This window comes from Oncorhynchus mykiss, chromosome 22 (genome assembly GCF_013265735.2).
Source record: "Oncorhynchus mykiss isolate Arlee chromosome 22, USDA_OmykA_1.1, whole genome shotgun sequence".
Taxonomy (NCBI): Eukaryota; Metazoa; Chordata; class Actinopteri; order Salmoniformes; family Salmonidae; genus Oncorhynchus; species Oncorhynchus mykiss.
In genome coordinates, this window is record NC_048586.1 from 37,208,720 (window position 1) to 37,221,987 (window position 13,268).

A 13,268-nucleotide genomic window follows, 5' to 3' on the forward strand; every position below is an offset into this window, starting at 1 on the left:
ACGAATGTGAGTGGAGCTATAAGGGTGCTATTTAAAAGAAAGCTCACCAAGCTCTGACGAAGGCCTTGAGGTTGAAACTTAAAGCTGTGATACTAGCAAGTGCGGGTTTCCTCTTTTCGTCTTATCTTGTTCAACTGTTACCAGGCACCTGCAAAAAAAGATAGCTCAGATGTGCAAGTGCCTTTTGAAATTTGTTCAGTGTATATAGAATACGGTTATTGTTGTGTGCAAAGCACACAAATTGTCTTCAACTCCTTGTCGTTATATATGTGGATATACCATATAATTGCTCCCTGCTCCTTGCTGGCCTTGTCCTTGCAACTACAGTTCTTTTCATCTTCAGATTCTAATTGAAATACCTTGCAAAAATAGCATTCATGTAGACTGGTCTGACCTGCTATAGCCCAATTCATCACACCAAGTTTTTATGACACTTCATTTTAGGCCTTAATCACCTTATTTAATGTACCCAGGATTAATTCTGTAGAAAATTAGGTGGAAAGAAACCAGAGATCATGCTTCTCCTTTGCTGGATGTTTTGGACCAGTGGGATAATTCACAGGCAAGGCAAGAGGAGCCTGGTGGGACCTAACGGTTGGATGTCATAATGAGGAATATGGAGAAATCTTTATTGGATAGGTATTGGTGGTGGATAGGGAAATATGGGACAGGGTCTTAGCACTCATGCTGCGTTCATACTGAAATTTAGCACTCATACTGAAATCAAAAAGGAAGACAAGGTTGACAACGGTTCTTTTGACAACCTTGGGCACCTTTGTCCATAACATGTGCTATTTTTTAACATTGAACATCAAGGTATGTAGCTTCACCATATGAAATGGGTCTTGTCACAAGGGCTTTCTTGCCATGAGGAAGGCTCTTTGAAAGGCTTGCTGTAGCTGTGAGGAATTGTCAATGCATTTCTACTCGTTTATTTCCTTTCTGGCTGTCAACCTTTTTCACTTTCCCTCACTTTCTCTCTTTCCCTTCTTTTTCTCCATCCTTTCCTAACTTTCTCCTCTGCCATCCTCTGCTGCTCTTCCTGGCTCTGTGTGCTGCGTGTGCAGGTGACAGACATGATGCAGAAAGCGCTCTTTGACTTCCTGAAGCACAGGTTTGATGGCAGGTGAGGAGTTGTGTTGTCAGCACTATCCCTGTCCCTGCGTACTGTCAACCCTATCCCTTCATATTGCACTTACACTCTGCCTGCTTACTGTAGCATCAGGCTCTCAGCTGCTCATGGCACCTATGCAAACTACTATAAGCTAGTGCGGAAAATACACTGAATGTACAAAAAATGACATAGACTGACCAGGTGAATCCAGGTGAAAGTTAGGATCCCTTATTGATGTCACCTGTTAAATCCACTTCAATCAGTTTAGATGAAGGGGAGGAGCAGGTTAAAGAAGGATTTTTAAGCCTTGAGCCAATTGAGACATGGATTGTGTATGTATGCCATTCAGAGGGTGAATGAGCAAGACAAAATATTTGAGTGCCTTTGAAGGGGGTATGGTAGTAGGTGCCAGGTGCACAGGTTTGAGTGTGTCAAGAACTGCAATGCTGCTGGGGTTTTCACCCTCAACAGTTTCCCTGTGTGTATCAAGACTGATCCACCACCCAAAGGACATCCAGCCAACTTGACACAACTGTGGGAAGCATTGGAGTCAACATGGGCCATCATCCCTGTCGAATGCTTTCGACACCTTTTAAAGTCCATGCCCCAACGAATTGGGGGTGCAACTCAATATTAGGAAGGTGTTCCTAATGTTTGGTATACTCAGTGTAAACACCTTCCTAATATTGCGTAGCACTCCCAATTGAAGTGGATTTAACACATCAATAAGGGATCATAGCTTTCACCTGGATTCACCTGGTCACTCTTTGTCACGGAAAGAGCAGGTGTTCTTAATGTTTTGTATTAAACTATTAGGCTATTTCTTCACATAATAAGTGCAGAAATGCACACATGACAGTAGGCTATAAATACAAATGTTCCATTAGCAGGAAAACACCATTATCAAAAGTGACCTCAAATGCGATTATGCATGTAATGCTTTAATTATAAAGGTGCATTTTTATGGTGAAAATGTTCTTCCCCAAATTTGAAGCTCATGCGCTGTTTATGTATGCCAGTTAGCCTCTAACCCCTTGTAAAGCGGATTCATGTGCTTAATTTTAAGAAATGATTTGGCCAGTTTAGTTGTGATACAAACCTTATCAAAACATATAGGCCTATGGGCTAGGCTACATGTGTCACGTTCTGACCTTAGTTACTTTATTATGTCTTTGTGTTAGTTTGGTCAGGGCGTGAGTTGGGGTGGGTAGTCTATGTTCTTTTTTCTATGTTGTATTTCTGTGTTTGGCCTGGTATGGTTCTCAATCAGAGGCAGCTGTCGATCGTTGTCTCTGATTGAGAATCATACTTAGGTTGTCTGTTTTCCCCATTTTGGTTGTGGGTGATTATTTTCTGTGTCTGTGTTTTCTGTTTAGTGTATGTCACCTTGCAGAACTGTTTCGTTTCTTCTATTCACTTCGTTATTTTGTTTTGTGTGTTCAGTTAATAAATGAACATGGACAGTTACCACGCTGCGCATTGGTCCGATATTTCATACTCGTCGTCAGACGACGAAGAGATCCGTTACAGAATCACCCACCACAACCGGACTAAGCAGCGTGGTAACCAGGAGCAGAGGGTTCTGGACTCCTGGACATGGGAGGAGATTTTGGACGAAAAGGGTCCCTGGGCACAGGCTGGGTAATATCGGCGCCCCAGGGAAGAGCTGGAGGCAGCCCAAGCAGACCGTCGGCATTATGAGGAGTTGGCACGGCAGCGCAACAGGGACTAGAGGCAGCCCCAAAAAAATCTTGGAGGGAGGCACCCAGGGAGTGAGACTAAGTCAGTTAGGAGACCTGAGCCAACTCCCCGTGCTTACCGTGGAGAGAGGTGGACCGGGCAGGCACCGTGTTATGCCGTGAGGCGCACGGTGTCCCAAGTGTGCAGGCATAGCTCGGTGCGCTACATCGCAGCTCCTCGTATCGGCCGGGCTAGAGTGGGCATCGAGCCAGGAGCTATGAAGCTGGCTCAGCGCATCTGGTCTCCAGTGCGTCTCCTCGGCCCGGGTTATATGGCACCAGCCCTACGCACGGTGTCCCCGGTTCGCCAGCACAGCCCAGTGCGGTCTGTTCCACCCTGCCGCACTTGCCGGGCTACGGGGAGTATCCAGCCAGGACAGATTGTGCAGGCTCGGTGCTGGAGACCTCCAGTGCGCCTCCACGGTCCGGTCCATCCGGTGCCTCCTCCATGCACCAGGCCTCCGGTGGCAGCCCCACGCACCAGGCTGTCTCTCCGTCTCCTCCCTCCAGGTGCTCCCTCCTGTCCAGCGCTTCCGGAGTCTCCCTCCTGTCCAGCGCTTCCGGAGTCTCCCTCCTGTCCAGCGCTTCCGGAGTCTCCCTCCTGTCCAGCGCTTCCGGAGTCTCCCTCCTGTCCAGCGCTTCCGGAGCCGCCCGTCTGTCCTGAGCTGCCGGAGCCACCCGTCTGTCCTGAGCAGCCGGAGCCGCCCTTCACTACGGCGCTACCGGAGTCGCCCTTCACTACGGCGCTACCGGAGTCGCCCTTCACTACGGCGCTGCCGGAGTCGTCCTTCACTACGGGGCTACCGGAGTCGCCTTTCACTACGGCGCTACCGGAGTCGCCTTTCACTACGGCGCTACCGGAGTCGCCCTTCACTACGGCGCCGCCGGAGTCGCCCTTCACTACGGCGCTGCCGGAGTCGCCCTTCACTACGGCGCCGCTGGAGTCGCCCTTCGCTGCCGGAGTCGCCCTTCACTACGGCGCCGCTGGAGTCGCCCTTCACTACCGGAGTCGCCCTTCACTACGGCGCCGCCGGAGTCGCCCTTCACTACCGGAGTCGCCCTTCACTACGGCGCCGCCGGAGTCGCCCTTCACTACCGGAGTCGCCCTTCACTACCGGAGTCGCCCTTCACTACGGCGCCGCCGGAGTCGCCCTTCACTACCGGAGTCGCCCTTCACTACCGGAGTCGCCCTTCACTACGGCGCCGCCGGAGTCGCCCTTCACTACGGCGCCGCCGGAGTCGCCCTTCACTACCGGAGTCGCCCTTCACTACCGGAGTCGCCCTTCACTACGGCGCCGCCGGAGTCGCCCTTCACTACCGGAGTCGCACTTCACTATGGCAATGCCGGAGTCTCCCATCTATTCGGGGCCCGCTGCAAGGGTCCCCAGTTCGAGGTCGGCGGCGAAGGTCGCCGCTCCAAAGGCGCCACTTAAGTGGGCCACGTCCCGCCCACCCAGACCCTCCCCTATAGGTTCAGGTTTTTCGGCCTGAGTCCGCACCTTTGGGGGGGGGGGGGGGGGGGGTAATCTATGTTCTTTTTTCTATGTTGTATTTCTGTGTTTGGCCTAGTATGGTTCTCAATCCGAGGCAGCTGTCGATCGCTGTCTCTGATTGAGAATCATACATAGGTTGTCTGTTTTCCCCATTTTGGTTGTGGGTGATTATTTTCTGTGTCTGTGTTTTCTGTTTAGTGTATGTCACCTTGCAGAACTGTTTCGTTTCTTCTATTCACTTCGTTGTTTTGTGTGTTCAGTTAATAAATGAACATGGACAGTTACCACGCTGCGCATTGGTCTGATATTTCATACTCGTTTATTATGCTGGGCATCATTCACAAGTGATAATATATCATAGGCTAATATTCACCTGGTCAGTCTTAGTCATGGAAAGAGCAGGTGTTCTTAATGTTTTGTACACTCAGGATATGTAAAGCAGTTATACATGATCATTGAATACTTTGCCAAAGTAAATAATCTGACCACCTGTTTTGACTAAACACTTTCTCTAGGATTATAAACATGGTAGTAGCCATACTTTACATGTGGGTTTGTGATATTCTGTATGCATTGAATCTGTTGCATTTAGGATATCTATTACGAGAGTAACAGCAGATATAGCTCTGGCCAAGAGGTCAGTGCTCAACAACCCCAGCAAGCGGGCCATCATCGAAAGATCCAACACCAGGTCCAACCTAGGTATCATCTGGATGACACTGAATACTGCTATTCTTCACTCAGCTGTTTTGTATATGTGAAAAAGGAAATTATAAACTGGGTGGTTCGAACCCTGAATGCTGATTGGCTGAAAGCTGTGGTATATCTGACTGTATACCAGGGGTATGACAAAACATTTATTTTCACTGTTCTAATAATGTTGGTAACCAGTTTATAATCACAGTAAGGCACCTTGGGGGTTTGTTAAGGGCTGCATCCAAGCACTTCTCATTGCGTTGTGCTTAAGAATAGCCCTTAGTTGTGGTATATTGGCCATATACCACACCCCCTCGTGCCTTATTGCTTAATTATACAGTACCAGTCAAAGGTTTGGACACACCTACTCATTCAGGGGTTTTTCTTTATTTTTGCTATTTTCTACATTGTATGATAATAGTGAAGACATCAAAACTATGAAATAACACATATGGAATAATTTAGTAACCAAAAAAGTGTTAAACAAATCAAAATATATTTGAGATTCTTCAAAGTAGCCACCCTTTGCCTTGATGACAGCTTTGCACACTCTTGGCATTCTCTCAACCAGCTTCATGAAGTAGTCACCTGGAATGTATTTCAATAAACAGGTGTGCCTTGTTAAAAGTTAATTGGTGGAATTTATTTCCTTCTTAATGCGTTTGAGCCAATCAGTTGTGTTGTATCAAGGTAGAGGTGGGTGGTATACAGAAGATAGCCCTATTTGGTAAAAGACCAATTCCATATTATGTCAAGAACAGCTCAAATAAGCAAAGAGAAACGACAGTCCATCATTACTTTAAGACATGAAGGTCAGTCAATCTGGAACATTTCTAGAACTTTTAAAGTTTCTTCAAGTGCAGTCACAAAAACCATCAAGCACTATGATGAAACTGGCTCTCATGAGAAAGGAAGACCCAGAGTTACCTCTGCTGCAGAGGATAAGTTCATTAGAGTTAACTGCACCTCAGATTGCAGCCCGAATAAATGCTTCACGGAGTTCAAGTAACAGACATCAACTGTTCAGAGGAGACTGTGAATCAGGTCTTCATGGTCGAATTGCAGCAAAGAAACCACTACTAAAGGACACCAATAAGAAGAAGAGACTCGCTTGGGCTAAGAAGATCGGTGGAAATCTGTTCTTTGGTTTGATTAGTCCAAATGTGAGATATTTGGTTTCAACCGCCGTGTCTTTGTGAGACGCAGAGTAGGTGAGCGGATGATCTCCACATGTGTGGTTCCCATAATGCAGCATGGAGGAAGAGGTGTGATGGTTTGGGGGGCTTTTCTGGTGAAACTGTCAGTGATTTATTTAGAATGAAAGGTACACTTAACTAGCATGGCTACCACAGCATTTTGCAGCGATTCACTATCCCACCTGGTTTGCGCTTAGTGGGACTATAATTTGTTTTTCAACAGGACAATGACCCAACACACCTCCAGGATGTGTAAGGGCTATTTGACCAAGAAGGAGAGTGATAGTGCTGCACCAGATGACCTGGACTCCACACTCACCCGGCCTCAACCCAATTGAGATGGTTTGGTATGAGTTGCACCGCAAAGTAAAGGAAAAGCAGCCATCAAGTGCTCAGCATATGTGGGAACTGTTGGAAAAGCATTCCTCATGAGTGTGCAAGGCTGTCATCACGGCAAAGGGTGGCTACTTTGAAGAATCTCAAATATAAAATATATTTTGATTTGTTTAACACTTTTGGTTACAACATGATTCCATATGTGTTATTTCATAGTTTTGATGTATTTCACTATTATTTTACAATGTGTAAAATAGTAAAAATAAAGAAAAACCCTTGAATGAGTAGTTGCGTCCAAACATTTGACTGGTACTGTATATACTGTACTTATCAGATCCTATAAAGTGTGTATTGCACAGAATTTGTGGAATTGATGTCTTCCGATTTTGGCAATATAAAGGGTTGTTGATCCACCATCTGTGATCACTGTTCTGTTTCCCCACAGCGGAGGTTCAGAGTGAGATTGAGAGGATATTTGAGCTGGCCAGATCCTTACAGCTGGTGGTCCTGGATGCTGACACAATCAACCATCCAACCCAGCTCATAAAGACATCCTTAGCACCTATCATCGTGCATGTTAAAGTATCCTCTCCTAAAGTAAGTTTTAGGCTTCGCCTTATCCTCAAATGGTTCTATTTTTGCTACATCCCCAAGGTGGAAATGGGAGGGAAACAGGCTCCAAGAGTAAAATCATTTTGACATGTATGAATTATGCTGCTTTTATACACACAGCTGTACCCAAGTTTCTGTAAGAGTTTTTTTTTAAGGTGAATTCAAAGTTTTGCCATTTTTCAATTTCCATCCTTGACCAATCTGATTTGTGTTGCTGCTTTCTTCTGACTTGATATATACAGTGCTTGACTTGGGCAGGAGATCATCATAAAATGTTCTACAGCTTGGGCTCCTGTTCCTCTTATAGAATATTATGTCAAAAGTATTGTGGAGCTCCTGCACCTAAAAATTAACAGTACCGGCACCCAAAATGTGTACCGTAGCCTATTTCAGTCCAACTCCAGCACTGTGAATATATAAACTATCCACAGGTTCTTCAGCGGTTGATCAAGTCGAGAGGGAAATCCCAGAGCAAACACTTGAATGTGCAGCTGGTGGCAGCAGACAAACTAGCACAGTGCCCTCCGGTAGGTATACAATAACTTTCAGTACACCCTGTCAACTGCTGGTCTCTGGCCTCCCATAAGGGACAGTAACCCTCAGTACACCCTGTCAACTGCTGGTCTCTGGCCTCCCATAAGGGAAAATAACCTTCAGTACACCCTGTCAACTGCTGGTCTCTGGCCTCCCATAAGGGACAATAACCTTCAGTACACCCTGTCAACTGCTGGTCTCTGGCCTCCGATACGGAACAATATACCCTCAGTACACCCTGTCAACTGCTGGTCTCTGGCCTCCGATACGGAACAATATACCCTCAGTACACCCTGTCAACTGCTGGTCTCTGGCCTCCCATAAGGAACAATATACCCTCAGTACACCCTGTCAACTGCTGGTCTCTGGCCTCCCATAAGGAACAATATACCCTCAGTACACCCTGTCAACTGCTGGTCTCTGGCCTTCCACGAGGGGCAATAACCGACAGTTAACTGCTACTTCCAGCAACTCAATCCCTCAGTCACTAAGTCAGAATGTCTCTCTGCTCTCCCCTCTCTCCCTCTCTCCCTGTCTCTCTCGCTCTCTCTCCTCTCCCCCTGTCTCTTAGGAAATGTTTGACATCATTCTGGATGAGAATCAGCTGGAGGATGCATGTGATCACCTGGCAGAGTACCTGGAAGCCTACTGGAGGGCAACACACACCTCCCTGAGCACCCCTCTCAACCCTCTGCTGGGCCGCAACCTGGGATCCACTGCCCTCACTCCGTACCCCACAGCTATAACTGGGCTGGTCAACCAACCGGTGAATCAACCTGACCTTACTTTGACTGATATTTGCCCTCTTATTTGACTGGGAAACTGGTCTTATAGTGTTAAAGTAGATACGGTGGCAATAGCTATTATCTCGGGCTGTGATTGGTGATTGTCAAGTAAATAACTGTTGGTCTCACGGTATTTGACCGTTAATTAACATAAACACATTTAGCATCTCCTGTCTTCTGCACATAGATTTACAAGCCACTGATGCAGACCTTTGGAACATCTACATTTTAAAAAGTCAAATAAATCCATGTAATAAAGCCTACACCTTCACAATATATCCATTATTTATTTTAGACAGGTCTAAAGAAACATGATATGAACAAAATGTAGTCTATTTCAGAAGAACAGAGTAGCATACTCTGAGCTGTCCTTATGTTAGGCTATGTCTGGCTATGCCATATGGCTGTGGGATACTACTAGTTCATTTAGCAGACAAGATTTGCTTAGAATTCTGTGACATTATATTTTTTAAATGATTGTATGAAGAAAACAATTGAACAAAATATACATATTTTCTCCAAATGATTTGAGGGAGTGCACACATGCGGCTATTCTGTGTTGAGTGGTTAACAAAGAAATAGGCCCTTCTATATGCTTAATTTTCTGTTGTTAATGTAACTTTAGTTGTTCTATAAACGTTGGGCTATATGTTTTGATTTTTAAAACATTGTAAGGCTGCATGTTGCGATTAATTATGATTTTTAAAAAGTCGCTTGAAAGGCATGATCTCTACTTTGTTTTTTTGCGGAGGCTTTACACACTTAATCAGTCTCTCATTCACAATTTGACAAGCACTTGATAATGCCTTGAATTTCACAGCGGCAACCCCTTTATGATTAGAAAAAGTTGCAAAAAAAGGCAGTTTTTTATGCTGGGCATCATTCACAAGTGATAATATAGAATTCAGAAGTGGTAGGCTAATATTGTCACCCATCATTTAATCTTGTCTTTACATATACTAAATAATATATGTGTGAAATTTGTTTTGATATAGAATGGACCATTATCATGCACCTGTCTCGAAACAGGGGCAGCAGGAAAAAATACAAATCTATGTACTTAAATAGCGAATGGAGGACACATTTCCCATGGTTCATTTTCATGCCAGCCAGGTAGGCTATACTCCTGTTGTAAAGATAAACAATTGGCTTAATATTAGGAAAGTTGAGAAATAAATATAGTATGCCTAGCCTATAGAAGGCTGATGGGATCCTACTCGTTTTAGTGGAGGCCATCACTCTGTTTTCTTGTAAAATTGTATAGCCTATAGAAATGTTGAGCAACATGAGCTCTCATGAAGTGTTTGATTTGATTTTCTAAAACATTTGCATTGAGTGATTAGAGGGACAATAGAGTGCTGAGTACCAGGCAGTCAGCAAGTTTGGTAGGCTACTAATGACGATCAGCAGCATCAGAGTTTGGAGAAGCCTAATTACGGTGACTAAACGGTCATGTGGAATTTGACTGCCTTCATGACTTGTGACCGCTGGTTTGGTGGTGATACGGTCACCTTAACAGCCCTAATTATGGCTAGTTGTTGGGCAAATTGGTTGTAAATAATTCATTGAAAATTGTATGAATTAGTAGTGAAGTGATACAGGAATATGATACCGGATTGCTGCCTATTTATCAAGGACGTTTTGCTCACTACTACAAGATAAAAAAAAACAATTATACCGTTTTGAAAAAGCTGATTCTATAGTCAACTGCTGAATGTATACAATATGTCCTCTCTTTCTCCCTGAACAGGGTCAAAGAAACACAAACAGGAACAGCAATCACACAGCAGGAGAACACTCGCCATCAGACGAGAACTACCACAATGAGCGGCAGAGGAAGAGCCGTAACCGCCTGTCCTCCGGCTCGCAGCACAGCCGGGACCAGGTCCACTACCCCCTGGTGGAGGAGAATTATCATGACCCCTATCAGGACACGTACAAGCCCCACCGCAACCGTAACGGCTCCCCCGGAAGCTACAGTCATGACTCCAGGCACAGGCTTTGAGCTGAAGACCCCCTTATGTCACTTAGGCTTCTCTTCCCTTCACAGTGGGTACGACACAGCCACACGACCACTCTCTAGTTTAATTGTACTGTAACCAACTTTTTTTATAATGTGTTAGTACCTCGCTTTTCCTCTGGCACTGGTTCACGGTGAAAACGTGAACATTGACCAACTAAAAATCTAATCTCTATGCCTTTTTCTTATGAGGGAGACAAAAAATAGGATGAGGGGCAGATTTTCACCATGGTTTTTTTCTAAGGGAAGGCCCAACTCTGGGCTTGTCTTCTTTTTAACATGGCAAGGCCTTGACATGTTGGTGTGAAAGGGGTGGCCATGTGGTCTGGCCATCGACTCCCTGTTGTCTCAGTGTTAGCAGGGCTAGCTGTCGTGGTGGTCTTGGTGACCCATCAACACCTGCCTCGAACCAGTGCCAGACAGCGTCAAGCGTCCCTTGATCAGCACAGAACTTCTTTGCACATTTCCAGGAGCCAATAGCAGCAGAGTCAGTGCACTGTATATTTAATTAATGTCACTAAGTTGTTTGAAATTGTCTTGGATTTGAGTGTTTTCAGTCCTGTAGCCTACAACCAGTTTCTCAGAGTCGGCAAAGTTCCTGTTTGTCAAAATGTTGAGGGATTTTTCTAGCGGGGTCCTGAATCGGAATCTTCTAGTTTCCAGGGCTTTTATCCCCTTCTTCTCCTCAATGATACTTAGCTAATGCCATTAGGGCGGCAGGGTAGCCTAGTGGTTAGAGCATTGGACTAGTAACCGAGAGTTCAAATCCCCGAGCTGACAAGGTACAAATCTGTTGTTCTGCCCCTGAACTGGCAGTTAACCCACTGTTCGTAGGCTGTCATTGAAAATAAGAATTTGTTCTTAACTGACTTGCCTAGTTAAATAAAGGTTTAAAAAATAATAATAATTGCGACGTGCCGCACAGGACAAGAAATCACACTTTTGTAATGAAAATTTGCTAAGTAAATTAAGTGAGTTGCAAGTTTCATATCTTGTGCTCTTTCAGGAAAGGGTGCGTCCCTTCGTTATATACAGTACACTCTAGTGTGAGGACTATTCCTATCAGTTTTTAGTATGCTGCAACCAAAGGAAATAGCCTAATTTAAGTTTTTCCATTAGTACTCATGACTAGGAATAAAATATACAGTAGAGAGGGATGATATGCCCATTGAGCTTAATTTTAACTGTTTAAATGGGTTTCATAATTGACTAATGATCGAAGGATAGGCTTTAGTATAGATGGATATACTTCCAATCAGGGAAATATTGATCATTTGAATTGAGGTATACCCCATTCCATTTACTGTACATGCAGCCTGTTATAGTGATGCCATTTGCATCATATTTTATTGTCTTTTAAATGGTCTTGTGAATTCAAGTGTAATATATTCAAAGAAAGTCCTGCTTGGCAAGTAAAGAAATAACGTCTGTCCGTGGACCGACGTTTCATTGGTTTAGAATGATCAATGGCAGCATGTCTTTTTGTCAATATACAGTATGTCATGGAATAATGATTCAGTGCTGTTATGTATGTGTTAGGCCAGAAAAATCCCTAGGAGACTGTAGTTGAGTGAGTGACTGTTGTTTAGGACAGTCTCAATTGAACAATTAATTTAGTCAACAGTAACACATAAGCGGATGAGAGCGCTTCATTCAGTCTGCTATGAAGTTATATTGTTGATTTCATGAAACAAAGAAATGGTTTTCTTTGGTCATAATTACTATGTAAAGCACTTTGTGTGTCTAGAAAGGCGATATATAAGTCAAATCAATTAATTGTAATTATTTGCCAACCATCAGCTCTTCTTTTCAATGCCCCATTTAAAAGTCTTCCATGTCCTGGCCATTAAAAATAAATAATGTTGTTTTTTAATGAACGATTTTACTTTCCTAAGCATTGCATATCAAAACACCATGACAAATGAATTGTTCAAAGCCTTATTGCTTAACCCAGGCCTTGTTTTAAACTTTTTTGGGGGGTACTGTAGCAATGGAGGGGCTTCTCTCCTATCCATATACATATCCTCAAAATGTAGCATTTTATTTCACAGTTTTTATGGTCTAAATGGTTAGGAACAATTATAGAGGTTTAGTCATATGAAGAGAGTGTGAAGGGTACAGACTAGGGAGTTCTGTATAGAGGTTCATGTCAGAGAATGTCTCTCTGTATGCTACCAGTTATGCATAGATCACCAATAGAGGGTATGTATCAGAAACCCCCAACCAAACAAATCACAACATATTTTATTTGTTTTCTTCGAATACCTTCTTCTGTTGCCAAGATAGCTTGATTTCTGTTAGTGCTGTGTTCTATAAAGGCATGCTGGTAAAGAGAAAAACAATTGGACAAACTAATCTAGAGAAAAAGAGAAATGTACTATGCAAATGTGTACAGTGCTGCATGTTGATGCTTTTCCTCCCTCGGCTACTTAGCGGCTTCGTTGGAGTTCAATAAGATTGTGTTCTTGTTATTTTTGGGAAAGATAAAATTCAAAAGGGAAATGCGAAACTGCATGACTAATACAACTTTTTAATTTATCAAGAAGAAAGATAAATATGTTTTATGGGAAATTGATGTAAAATGAGAACTACCTAGTTAAAATGAACTTTTTTATCAAATAAATTCAGAGCTCTGTTATAATGATGGTCCAGATTCCACTTTTCTTCATTGACTCCCATCTTCAAACAGATATGTTATCTTAAGATGTAGGCTATTGAGTTGGCCCTTCTTATCAAAATATTA

The 13,268-nt window shown here is 43.8% G+C and overlaps 1 protein-coding gene across 2 annotated transcripts in view; it reads left to right on the top strand.

Annotated features, from left to right (window-relative positions):
- LOC110501812 (voltage-dependent L-type calcium channel subunit beta-4-like) overlaps positions 1-13,171 on the top strand; it is a 68,323-nt gene extending 55,152 nt beyond the window's left edge. For both annotated transcript variants that reach the window (XM_036959227.1, XM_036959228.1), the window contains 6 exons: positions 1,068-1,126; positions 4,939-5,048; positions 7,020-7,171; positions 7,618-7,713; positions 8,292-8,486; positions 10,256-13,171. In XM_036959227.1, coding sequence (XP_036815122.1) covers positions 1,068-1,126; positions 4,939-5,048; positions 7,020-7,171; positions 7,618-7,713; positions 8,292-8,486; positions 10,256-10,510 — 867 coding nt within the window. In that variant the 3' untranslated portion in view covers positions 10,511-13,171. The remainder of the gene's footprint in view (positions 1-1,067; positions 1,127-4,938; positions 5,049-7,019; positions 7,172-7,617; positions 7,714-8,291; positions 8,487-10,255) is intronic.
- The last annotated feature ends 97 nt before the right edge of the window (positions 13,172-13,268 follow it).